At 40.4% G+C, this 12,624-nt stretch overlaps 2 protein-coding genes across 13 annotated transcripts in view; both read left to right on the plus strand.

The window, feature by feature from the left end:
- The window catches only part of CLIP1 (CAP-Gly domain containing linker protein 1), a 113,986-nt gene extending 107,429 nt beyond the window's left edge, over positions 1–6,557 (plus strand). For 8 of the 12 annotated variants that reach the window (XM_046638952.1, XM_046638954.1, XM_046638956.1 and 5 more), the window contains 6 exons: positions 960–1,077; positions 1,158–1,308; positions 1,907–1,956; positions 3,455–3,460; positions 4,421–4,545; positions 4,857–6,557. In XM_046638952.1, coding sequence (XP_046494908.1) covers positions 960–1,077; positions 1,158–1,308; positions 1,907–1,956; positions 3,455–3,460; positions 4,421–4,545; positions 4,857–5,082 — 676 coding nt within the window. In that variant the 3' untranslated portion in view covers positions 5,083–6,557. The remainder of the gene's footprint in view (positions 1–959; positions 1,078–1,157; positions 1,309–1,906; positions 1,957–3,454; positions 3,461–4,420; positions 4,546–4,856) is intronic. The other 4 variants (XM_046638962.1, XM_046638955.1, XM_046638957.1 and 1 more) reach the window with 1 other exon arrangement.
- A 1,831-nt stretch (positions 6,558–8,388) lies between these two features.
- The window catches only part of VPS33A (VPS33A core subunit of CORVET and HOPS complexes), a 20,101-nt gene continuing 15,865 nt past the window's right edge, over positions 8,389–12,624 (plus strand). The window contains exons 1-4 of the mRNA XM_046640850.1: positions 8,389–8,543; positions 10,083–10,148; positions 10,596–10,723; positions 11,619–11,805. Of these exons, the coding sequence (XP_046496806.1) occupies positions 8,442–8,543; positions 10,083–10,148; positions 10,596–10,723; positions 11,619–11,805 (483 nt within the window). The 5' untranslated portion in view covers positions 8,389–8,441. The remainder of the gene's footprint in view (positions 8,544–10,082; positions 10,149–10,595; positions 10,724–11,618; positions 11,806–12,624) is intronic.

Genomic DNA, 12,624 nt, shown 5'->3' on the forward strand with positions numbered 1-12,624 from the left:
TTGAATGCATGTAATTTTTAGAGCAAAAATGTAAACACACGTATATAAACAGAGAAGCCTGCCCTTTAGGGTTGTATCTATTGTGTCTTGCCCTCCCTCCCTGTCCCCCGTCATCTTTCCCTTTCTTCTTCCATTCCCTGATGCCAGGATAAATGTTTTCCTCTCATTAAAGGCCTGGGCCCCCTCCCTCTGCTGATAACCAAATGCTGCATCAGGCTGCGAACAGAAACCAAGCGTGCTGATGCTCCCCCTCCGGACTCCCCATGCTTTCCTTCTACACCCGGAAATCCATTGTAACATTTCTGTTCTAGCCGTTATGTAATTACCTTTCATTCCTATGAGCAACTTAATGTCCTCTTCAGATTCTATGGATGAAAAGTAATAATCCTTCAGTTTGAATAGTAGTAATAATCTTTGCTACTGTTTTGGCCCATAGATCTCAAAAACACATTCTTGGAACTTGCTAAAAGTTACTGAAATTAGTGAGAACCAATTGATACTTCCAGCATAAAACTGCTCTGCATGACATCTGTATAATCGCTTTGCATGTGTGTATTTTAATTGTTGTTATTGCTTGGTAATAATTTATTCAAGAAGTAACAGAATTCAACTTGGGGTTAGCTTTTTTAAGAAATTCTTTGGGGTTACAACAGTCTTGTGTTTTTTAATTTTACGTCTTCCAAAGTTATTAACTTGTTTCTTTAAATTCAAATGGATACAATGATACGCAGATTCTGGCATGTCTATGCATACATAGGTAAACTTTTTCTCCCCTCACAGTAAGTAAAATTTCAAGTAAAATTTTGCAAATGTAATAGCCTTAGACCCCTATAAACTTCCCTCTGATACTTTTTTCTTACATTAACTGAAGTTAATTGCCTATTTGTTCTAGGACAGTTGTACACTGACCACTCTCTCGGTTGATTTCTGGAATTTTTTTTAACTCTTTGGTCTTTTAGAGAATCCAAGTTAATAAAAGACACAGATGAAGAAAAAGCCTCCTTGCAGAAATCCATCAGTATTACTAGTGCCTTACTCACAGAAAAGGATGCAGAGCTGGAAAAACTGAGAAATGAGGTAGAGTACCGTCTAAGGTGAACATTCACGCTCCCTCTTTTTGTTCAACTCCGAGCCTAAGTTAAACCACTGTGTTTCAGGTCACAGTGCTCAGGGGAGAAAACGCCTCTGCCAAGTCCTTGCATTCAGTTGTTCAGTCTCTAGAGTCTGATAAGGTGAAGCTTGAGCTCAAGGTAAAGAACTTGGAGCTTCAACTCAAAGAAAACAAGAGGCAGCTCAGCAGCTCCTCAGGTAAAATGATGATCGCGTGGCGCTTCTTTCTAACACCGCTGCTTCCTGTAGAGGAGCCATTCCCATTAGAGATGCCCTGCCCCTGATCTGCCCCATCTGTCCTTGGCTCTCCCACTGTATAATCAGATGAGGGCTAGTCACGACCCAGGTCCCACACACATGGGTGTGCCTGGGATCCGCACTCTGGACCTTCCCGTGGTCTTGCATGTTGGCAGAAATATACGATGGTAGGTGTTAGCTGCCATCCCAGTAGCAACTGTGGGTCCTGAAAGTACACTGCAGTGGAGAACAGAGATGGTCCCTTTGTGAAAGAATGATAGTTGGTTCTTTAAATTCAGATGGGTGTGAGGGCACTCTTACCCAGCACTGGGCCAGCCTGAGAGAGAACACCTGAGGGGTAGGGCCAGCATCTAGGTAGATCCTTTAGGGGTCCAGACATGGGATGGGAATTCATGAATGTGTTCTCAAAGAGGCACACCTGGGAATTCCATGTGAAAATGAATTTCTAACATTGACCCTTTCATTGCAATAACAAGGAAAAAAAGATTGTAATTTTTAAGAAATCCCCCCTCCACTTTTTTTTTTTTTTAAATATAAGGTAATACTGATACTCAGGCAGACGAGGATGAAAGAGCCCAAGAGAGTCAGGTAATGTTCCTTCCTTTTGCTTTGCTTACTTGCTACTTTTAAAAATCATTTAATCTTTTGAATAGGTAATACATTCATACGGTGTAAACATTAAACAATATTACAAATACATACAGAAATAAAATCTCCCTCTGAACAGAAAATCTCCCTCCTCTCTCTCCTCCTCGGTTCCCAACTCCCCAAACAGTTAATCACTATTATTAGTGTCCTTTTTTTGTTTATCTTTTCAGAGATTAAAAAAAATGTATATACAAGCCAAGACTAATACAGTCTTTTTCCCATTCTTTCTCTTTTTTTTTTTGAGGAAGACTAGCCCTGAGCTAACATCTGCCAATCCTCCTCTTTTTGCTGAGGAAGGCTGGCCCTGACTAACATCTGTGCCCATCTCCCTCTGCTTTATATGTGGCACGCCCACCACAGCATGGCTTGCCAAGCAGTGCCATGTCTGCACCCGGGATCTGAACTGGCGAACGCCGGGCTGCTGAAACTGTACATGCAAACTTAACCGCTGCACCACCCGGCTGGCCCCCTTTTTCTTTTTTTTTAAAAGATTGGCAGCTGAGCTAACATCTGTTGCCAGTCTTCTTTATTTTTTTTTCCTTCTTCTCCCCAAAACCCCCCAGTACATGATTGTATATTCTAGTTGTGAGTGCCTCTGGTTGTGCTATGTGGGACGCTGCCTAAGCATGGCCTGATGAGTGGTGCCATGTCTCTGCCCAGGATCTGAACCTGTGCAATCCTGGGCCACCGAAGCAGAGCGCACGAACTTAATGACTCAGCCATGGGGCTGGCCCCCTTTCCCCTTCTTTTTTTACATAAATGGTGGCATATTACACAAACTGGTCTGCACTTACTTTTTTTATAGTTGTATGGTATTCCGTTATATGGATGTACTGTGATTTAATCAGTTCCCTATCGATTGGCATGACATTTCGGATATTTCTGATCTTTTAGGTGTATTATAAACATCTATCATTTTGCAGATATACTATTATTTCTTTAGGATAAATTCCTAGAAGTAGAATTGCTTTGTCAAATGGTTCCTTTCTCATCTTTACCTTAAAAAGATGAGGTTCTTGAAAATTGTTTCCTAAAGCCAAAATTATCAAAACAGCCTTAGTTTTAAAAATGGGATTATATGGAGGCAAACCGTTCTATATTTGGAAATATAATAGCACATTAGCAACAAACATCTATCTTTAATTTTAATAATATAGTTTAGATATAGTTATCCTGTTCAAAATTCAAAGGTACAAAAGCCATCTTTCACTTTTAAATAAAAGAAAAACTCAGTTTGTGATTTGTCTTAGTTATCCGACATCTCCTTTGAAAGGCATGAAAGGAGTCAACAAACATACTAACTTACCCTGGATAGCATTGTCTGCTTAGTTTGTATGCCTCATAAGCATAAATTTAATTAACAGTGTTTTCTCTTTCCCCCTTTCCTTTCTGCTTCTGTTTGTTTCATCTGCCGCTGCCATCACTTTCTTCCAATCAGCAAATGGTATTATTTATGTTTCCTAATTTTCGAGCACGTGTGCGTGTGTGGTTTCCCACTATATTTACATCCATTTTGTGGCTTTTTTCCTTCCTGAAATGGATCTCCTAACAGGATAAATTCTTAGAAAATGCAGTTTGAGAAGTGAAAAGAGATTCAGTGGGTCTGCCTTCAGCGTTAGGAGTGTTCTACAGAGAATCACAAAGCTAGTGACTGCTAGCTTTGTTTTATAACTTGCCCCAGCAGGAGAAAAAGGCCAAATATTTCTTTAAAAAAATGAAATATGTATGTATGTGAACATATATACATACACACACGTATTTTTTAATATTGTAAAGTGGGATTTTTTTCCCCAATGGATATTTAGAGAAGTGAGACCTTTTTATTATTTGTAGAAGACGGAAGAATCTTTTTTTAATAATATATTTTGTGCCCTTGGTTTGAAAGGAAATGTTAAGACAAGAGCGTTTCCTCCTGATGGGCATCCTGTCGTCCCAGTGCCCAGTGAGTCTTGGCACAGGGGCTCTTCATATGTGTGGCACCTGAAGGCTGCCCTGTCATCGGGTGCCAAAGTGTCTCCTCAGTTGAAAGGGAGTTTGAACTTTCTGCTTAAAACTCCTTCATTTTTCTCTGAAGACACATTTACCGTCCCGCTGTGACCAATCACTAAGTGTTCAATGGTGGGCTGAGGAGAATTTCCATGGACTTTTTCAAACCTACAGAACATAAAAGTCCTGGATTGGTTCTACAGCTTAAGGGAGCAACTAACTGGTTGTGCTTTTTGTAACATTTTGTGTGTGTGTATATATGAAATATGGGTTCGGGAACAGCCACTGTTGGCCCCTTCTGCAGTGCCCAGCACACTCTGCGGCCGTAGCAGGAGAGTACGCCCCTGTGACTTGTTGGTACTCCGGCGCACGCCTGTCAGACATTTGACACATGTTTTTCTTTTCTTGGACAAATTAGATTGATTTCCTAAATTCAGTAATAGTGGACCTCCAGAGGAAGAATCAAGACCTCAAGATGAAGGTGGAGATGATGTCAGAAGCAGCCCTTAACGGGAATGGTGATGACTTCAACAATTATGACAGGTACTTCACGTGAAACAGCACTGATGGGAACCTTAGTTCCATCTAAAGAAATGTGTGTGTTTAAAGTTAGGTTCTCCAGTGGATTGGAGAAGCAATTGCTTTGTGGTTATATGGCTATAAATCTGGAAAGAGAGCAATACACTACAAATGGTTTGACATGAAAATTTTCAACGTGGATTGTAGTACCTACACTTGTGGCTCCCAGACTTGGCCATAATTTGTTCTTGCTTTTTATTCTTTAGAAGTGATATTATCTCTTGAATTTCTTCTGATAGAGATGAGTTTCTGATTATACGTGTTAACATTTGTAGTGATGACCAGGAAAAACAGTCTAAGAAGAAACCTCGCCTCTTCTGTGACATATGTGACTGCTTTGATCTCCATGACACCGAGGATTGTCCTACCCAGGCACAGATGTCTGATGACCCCCCGCATTCCACCCACCATGGCAGTCGGAGCGAGGAACGCCCGTACTGTGAAATCTGTGAGATGTTTGGGCACTGGGCAACCAACTGCAATGACGACGAGACCTTCTGATGAAAACTCAAGTCACAAACTGGGCTTTCTCAGATGCACTAGCATTTAGGCAATTGAACACCAGCATTGTGTGTGCAGACTTCAGGAGAACTCACATTATTTTTGACCCCCATCGACAAATCTAGGAAAATATTTTGATCTTCAACAAATCGCCCTTTTAGTCTCCCCTTAAGTTAGAATAATAAATGCTTAGTAGGTGAGTTTTCACCTCTAATTTTGTCTTCTTGATTTTTAAAAGTTTTAACAAGACATTGCACCAGATGCCATTACATTTGTTGTCCCTAGGGAACCTCGTTGGACCGTCCCCACCCTTACAACACCTTATTTAAGTACCTTTAAATTATGCTGTTATTTTTCATATTTGCACTAAAATATTTCCAGGCTGCATTTGTATATTTAGATGTTTTGGTTAAGCTTTGACACTGGAATGAGTTGAAAAAAATGTGCCATTTTGCATTTTCATCTACTCAAAGTATTTTATTCTACATCAAAGAAATATCTGAGCTCTTTGCACTACCTGATGTCAGTAGTGCCTTTATTTCAGGCTTGATAATACGTAGGTGTGATTATAAAATCATAAAACAGGTAAAGGGAGGGGGAAGCCCCAAAACTGCTGTGGGGACATTTTATAATCTATATGCTGCACCCACTTATTCTACTGTGGCGTTTTGTTTATTGGTTTTGCATAATTTCAGCTTCTATATATTATATGTATATATTTTTTAAAAAATCTATATTTTGGGAAAAAACATACACAATGTGTCTTTCTTTTCAGATTTTTACCTTTATGAAAAAGAAAACACTTAAAATGTGCATCAGGACATAACGGACTAGGCCAGAAATAGCATCACGTAGCTTTACAACTGTTTTTTCTGTTGTTTTCATTTTGTTTCTTTATCAGGTGTAAATGGGAAAATTTTCTCATATTTTTTTTCCTTCTACAGCAGATATCCCCAGCAGTCAAATAATTAGATAATAAGCCACTATTAAACACCTAAATTAACCAATCTGCAGTCTTTACAAGATTTTTTTTTTACTGTGTTTTTAGAATGAATGTATGATGAGAAATTCACCATAAATAATTTTGGATTTTCTTATCACAAAGAATAAAATGAAGGACCTCAGCCACCATAAGTTTATCAACCAGTTTGAATCTATTTATCTTCATTTTAATGTCTTCTAGAATATGTAAAAAGTAATAAATAAATGTATCTTCCATGCTACATGTATAATAAGAACTTCTATAATTGTACATATGCCTTTGATGTATTTTCCCCTCAAGATTATCAACTCTGTGTTGACAAGTGAAAAGTAAATCTGTAATCAGTTGAAATTTTTGGTTATAAACATTATAATAGGAATTGATTCACAAACTATGTAAAGCAGTATTAAAATTTGAGCAAACAAACGTTCTGTATCTCCTTTAATAAATGGTTCTTTTTTGCCTGTGGTAGTAAACTGATATTATTCTCAGGTTTATCTGTCATAATAGTTTTTCTTCAAACGAGCAGGCACTATAGATCCAAATAACGGTTTCCACTGTTGATAAACAGCTTTGAAGAAATTGGTTTATCATTTTTATCTCAAAGCAGTCTATGACCTATTCAGCATAAAATAAATACCTAAGGTTGCTAGCCATTGCTATATCACACCATATTACCTGACAAAAATATAAGTGGCACCATGTATTAATCCTTGACGTTTTGGAAAGAAACTCTGTGAAAGTTGCTGTGATATTTACCAAAATGATTACTGAATCAAATATCTGTTTTATGAGCACAGACTTCCCCACAAGTAGATATTTCCAAAGCAGAGTTACTAGTTGAACAAAAACATTACTTTTACCTAAATAATACCCTGACAGTAGTCCTTGACTTCAGTATTGACCATAGGGGAATAAAAGACTCATATAAACTTACTGTGGTAATCATTTTGCAATATGTACAATTATCAGATCTATGTTGTACACCTGAAACATTCATACAATGTTACATGTCAATTATATCTCAATAAAAAAAAAAACACTAAGCAAGTCTGCAATCTTTATAGGGCAACTACAGCAGTGTCTCCGATCATTGTGTCTCTACAGGAAGTAAAACACCTCTGTTGATCATCTTGATCGTGTTTGAGGATAGTTGATCCTGGTCTTACTCTTTTCCACTCGCGCATACTTGAGATTTCACTAGCCTTGGCATTCTACCTCTTAGAGTAAGTTGTGCCCTCATTCAACAGTTCCTGACGTGGCCTGCTGAGCTCAACATTTACTCTCTCAGACTGTGCTAAAATAATACGCATTCTCAGTTGAACAAAACCCCGCACACGTGAGAATAATTTGTGATACAGGTAGAGAATCCCTGTGAAAACCGGTTTGAGAAATGGCACAGAACAGTCTGCATGAGTGAAAACAAGTTATTTTAAAATGTCTTTGATGGAATCATAAACTTGAGAGTGGAAGTATGTATAATTGTATGATTGCTTTTCTGCATCCCCAAATTCCGCTTTTTACTCAGACCCCATGGTAATTGCTTAGCGAGTCCCTTCTTCATAACGTAAAGTGTTATGACAGACTGACGGGAGCCATGCGCTCGAAGACGAAACATTTTCAGCGTCTTTCACCCGATCCCAGTTAGCCAACTTCCACCTCAAAGTATGGAAACCCATGTCATCCTAAAGCAATAGGTATCATTTATTGAACAGTTAAGTTCCAGGGACCCTGCTAAGCTTTCTATAGGAATTGCACGATGTGAATTACATCCTCTTTAATCCTCACAACTCACACGCGAATTTTCTGATGAAGCAACTGGCGGGACCTGGGTTCCCCGTCGGCTAGTATTTGTATGAAATACCATGTCGCAGTGAAAGTTTACTAGAAAGAGCTGAACAGACAAGTACTCAAGGTTCCCTCCGCTACTGGCCGTTTTGTAAAGTTTAGCCCACAAACCAAAAGAGCAAAGCGAAGGAGCTTTTGATTGCTATAATTTAAGAGACTGCCACTCAAGTTTAGGTTCAGGTTACCATTTTACAGCGAGTACGCTTGCTGCTAAGAAGAAAGTCGCGATTTTTAAACGGCACGAGTAGCACCCAGCCTCCGTCTTCAAACTCAAGTCTCAGCGCCCAGCGACCCCGGACTGAGGCAGGGTCTGGATGGGGCCGTCGGAACCCACGCGGTGGAGGAAGGCGGCGGGCGCTAGGGCCAGAAAAGAGCGCGGCACACGCCGGCCGATTCCGGTTTCCGGGTTTGGCGTGCTGTCCGCGGCCCTGGTCATGTGATCGCGCCGTCACGTGACCGCGTTCCTGGGCCTCGCGTTGGGGGAAGCGGGCACGGTTGGATTAGGGGGGGAAAGGGGGCGAGGGGCAACATGGCGGCGCACCTGTCCTACGGGCGAGTGAACCTGAACGTGCTGCGCGAGGCGGTGCGTCGCGAGCTGCGCGAATTCCTGGACAAGTGCGCGGGAAGCAAGGTGAGGGACAGGATGCGGCGACACTGCTCTCAAGCCCTGTCCGGCCTGGCCTAATCCCGTCCCTGACCGCCTGAGCCCCCGGTGTACGAGGTCGCCTGGGGCTTCCAGGGAGGCGAGCAGGCGGGAACGATGAGGCGGGGAGAGGGCCCGCTGGTGCGGCCTGGGTCGTACAGCCTGGAGTCGGCATGGCATCACGATTGTTTTATGGCAGCAAAGTAAGCACACCGTATATCTCAGCCCGTCGTGAACGGGCTTGTCAGGCGCCCTTTAGGTGCAGAGGAGCAGGTCTGGAGCCCCCTGAGACACTGGGACGGGTGAGGCGGGCCTGGCCTAAGAACGTAGAGATTCCGGTGTCCATTCACTACAACGATCGTACTTGACTTTACAAATCGTACCTTCGAAAGACTGTGAAGCCACCAACACCTTACAACCTGCTGCTCACACGAATTATAAGAGCAGTTGTAGTTGTTTGAGGTTTCAACGTGACCTTCCTGAAATAGGATTGTTCTTCCTGTTAGATGTTTACTAGCACCCAGCTCACAATTGAGTCTGAAACCGTAGATCAGAGACTTTATAGGATTTCTTTTAAGTGGCGTTACCTCTCTCCTCTCGCCTTAGGTTTTATCAGTCCCCCTAAGTATCTGGCAGTACAACTCGGAAGAGAAAAGAACTGGGGAAACTCAGGAATCAATCTTAGAAAGAATAGAACCCCAAGAGGTAGAGTGAGTGCTGGCAGCCATTGAGAGAAGGAGGCAGGCTGAGTCCGAGGTGTCCAGTTCAAGCTCTAGAAATGAGCTGAAATCTGAATAAGATCGTGGATTGGATTAATATCCTAGTTGTAATATTGTCTTATAGTTTTGCAAAATATTACCGTTAGGTGAAACTGGGCAAAGTGTACAGGAGATCTCTCTGTATTATTTCTTACAACTGAATGTTAATCTACAGTTATCTCAACAAAAATTTCAGTTTGAAAAAGAAAGAAAAAGAAATGTCCCTGGAGTTTAGCAGTGAAATACTCATAGTGGCCCAGAGCAATGACTTGTGGGGTCCTTAAGTCCTAGGCTGGAATCCTGACTCCCTTATACTGTATATAGTGTCCAAGGTCCCTGTATGACCTTGGACATGTTACTTAAAGTTCCTGTTGAAATAAGATTTTTAATACCTCTATCAGAGGTTTTAGTATTATATAGTTGGATTATATGATACTTATATATAAAATACTAGCTTGAACTATTGCCATTGGCAGTTTCCATATGGTTCAACATAATAATACCATGACACTGATACACAAGAAACCACAGTTCCTTCTTTCTGTTGAGGACGATGATTAAGTCTTAACTTTCCCATGACCATCAGTTGCCCCTGATGCTCTTTTTCTTTAGACCCGTAGGGTATGAATGTGGTCAGAGCCAATTAAACTTTTTACTAATTCAGAGTTTGAAGCAAATATTCCTACTACATATGACTGCTATTTTTTGTTGATGTTGTTGAAATTCCTGATATTAACCATAATAAGAGAATATTTCTCCCCTCTTATAGGCAATAGTTTGGGACGAGTACCTCACAGGACCGTTTGGCCTGATTGCACAGTATTCGCTACTGAAGGTAAATGAGCTCTTTGAGTTTTGTTCAGGGATTAATAATTCTGTACTTTAGCAATAACAGTAGGATTTCACATTTCCTCCTGAGTAATTGGTTTGCAAAGGTTTTGGGTCTTTATAAACACTGTTACTAATGCGTGACTGTCATTTTGTGTACAGTAGTCCTTTGGCCGGTGTTCTATACTGATCCTAACCGTAGAGAAATTACTAGCGTTGCATTATTTCCCTGTTACCTAGTGTCTTTGATAGTTCATCCTGTGAGAGTCATTTGAATTCAAATGCAATAGCAGTGACTTCATCCTGAAAGTTTGTCCTTTATACGTCTGGCTTCGGGGGATCTAAATTTTGAAAATAAAGTGCATTTGACTGGGAGTGTTTATTATGTCTGAGTCTGGATCTAATAGGTACGTTTCAGATTTCTTGTTAACCTTTTGTGTATGTGTTTACCTAGGAACATGAAGTGGAAAAAATGTTTACACTTAAAGGAAGTCGTTTGCCAGCAGCTGATGTCAAGAATATTATTTTTTTTGTCAGACCCAGGCTAGAATTGATGGATATAATTGCTGAAAATGTGCTCAGGTATCTCTCAGAGCTTATGTGTGGGGCAAAAGAGGTTGGTCCTTCTAATGGTTTTACTGTACTAAGGTCCTCATTGCAACCCCTTCTCCTGCCAGTGCATTGGAAAGTGATCTTTTGGAAAACGGGGACAGGCGTGAAAGAATACAAGAGGGAGCGTGGGAAACTTGTGAAGTTGTTAAAACAGTTTGAGAGGGGAAGTCATCATATGACCGCATTCTTTCAGGACAGCTAACAGTTTGGGCCTTTTTCAGTAGAAAGGACTCTAATTAAAAAAACAAAGCCTCTAATGGTTATTTTTTCAATATATTGAATTTAGTGTGCTTGAATTTCATAAGCAAAATAAGTAAGAGCTGATTAAAATTTAATATAGCATCCAATCTGTAGAGGAAGTTCTCTCAGCCCAGTCTGCACTCTGTGGTACAATTGATTGCCGTGGCCCCTAAAATCTTAAAAGCATATGGGCTATTTAGGGAAGTTCACTTTCAAGGAGAGTAGAGGTGGGAGTCAAGAGTGATCTTTCATTTTTAGTATAAGACTCTCTATCACGGCACTGGTTTGATTAAAGAACTATTTGTTTTCAATAAGACACAGATTTCCTGCTGAAATAAACCTGAGAGCTTTGATGCCACATAAATGGTTTAAGAGAAAGCTAGAAAGTGCATCTAAAAATAGTGACTATGAATCAGTGCTTCTTCCTTGTCAGGGGAAAAAAGAGAGCAAGGAAGCAACTGTAACAATTTGGGTCTGAAAGTCAATATGCATATGTTTATGTAACCAGCATTTATTTAGTGCCTGCTGTGTGCCAGGCAGTGGGCTAGGCTGTAGGGATAAACTAAGCTAAATAGTCTGTGACTATAGAGAGCTCATAAGCTAACAAATGTTACTTCTTTTGCAGTGAAGACAGACGTGGCCCAGCAAGAGATTTCCATATTTTGTTTGTGCCACGACGTAGCTTATTGTGCGAACAGCGGTTGAAGGATCTGGGTGTTTTGGGATCCTTTATTCATAGGGAGGAATACAGCTTAGATCTCATTCCATTTGATGGGGATCTGTTATCCATGGAATCGGAGGGTGCGTTCAAAGTAAGTTTGACATTTTCTTTTTTAATGTCAGACTTTAGCTTTTGCCAAATTTATGAGTGTCTATTAGCAGTCGCTCCCTATCCCATCGTCCCCAGCCACTGGCAATCACTAGTCTATTGGAGTCTGTATGGATTTGCCTACTCTGGAGGTTTCTTATCAATGAAATCGTATAAAATGTGATCTTTTGTGTCTGGCCTCTTTCTTAGCATAATGTTTTCAAGGTTCATCCATATTGTAGCAGGTGTCTGTACTTCATTCATTTTTATGGCCAAATAGTATTCCATTGGAATGATAGCCCACATTTTGTTTCTCATTTATCTGTGTTGAACAACTGATGACTTTCTGCTATATGCCTGTCATGATGCTGTGAACGTTCATACAAGTTTTTGTGTATATATGTTTTCATTTCTCTAAGCCATATCCAGGAGTGGAATTGCTGGGTTGTTTGATGACTGTATGTTTAACATTTTGAGAAACCGTATTCCACAGTGATGGCACCACTTTATACTCCCACTGGCAGTGTATGAGGGTTCCGGCCTTACATCCTCATCAACGCTTGTTATTGTCTGTGTGTTTTTTAATTTCACGGTCCTAGTGGGTATGAAGTATTATCTCACTGTGGTTTTGATTTGGATTTTTTCTAGTGACTAATGATATTGATCACCTTTTCATATGCTTATTGGCCATTTTTAGGTCTTCTTTTAAAGAAATGTCTATTCAGATCCATGTGCATTTTTTTTCGGGGGGGGGGTGGTTTGTTTTTTTTAAAGATTTTATTTTTTTCCTTTTTCTCTCCAAAGCCCCCCGGTGCATAGTTGT

The sequence above is a fragment of the Equus quagga genome, chromosome 15, assembly GCF_021613505.1.
Source record: "Equus quagga isolate Etosha38 chromosome 15, UCLA_HA_Equagga_1.0, whole genome shotgun sequence".
Taxonomy (NCBI): domain Eukaryota; kingdom Metazoa; phylum Chordata; class Mammalia; order Perissodactyla; family Equidae; genus Equus; species Equus quagga.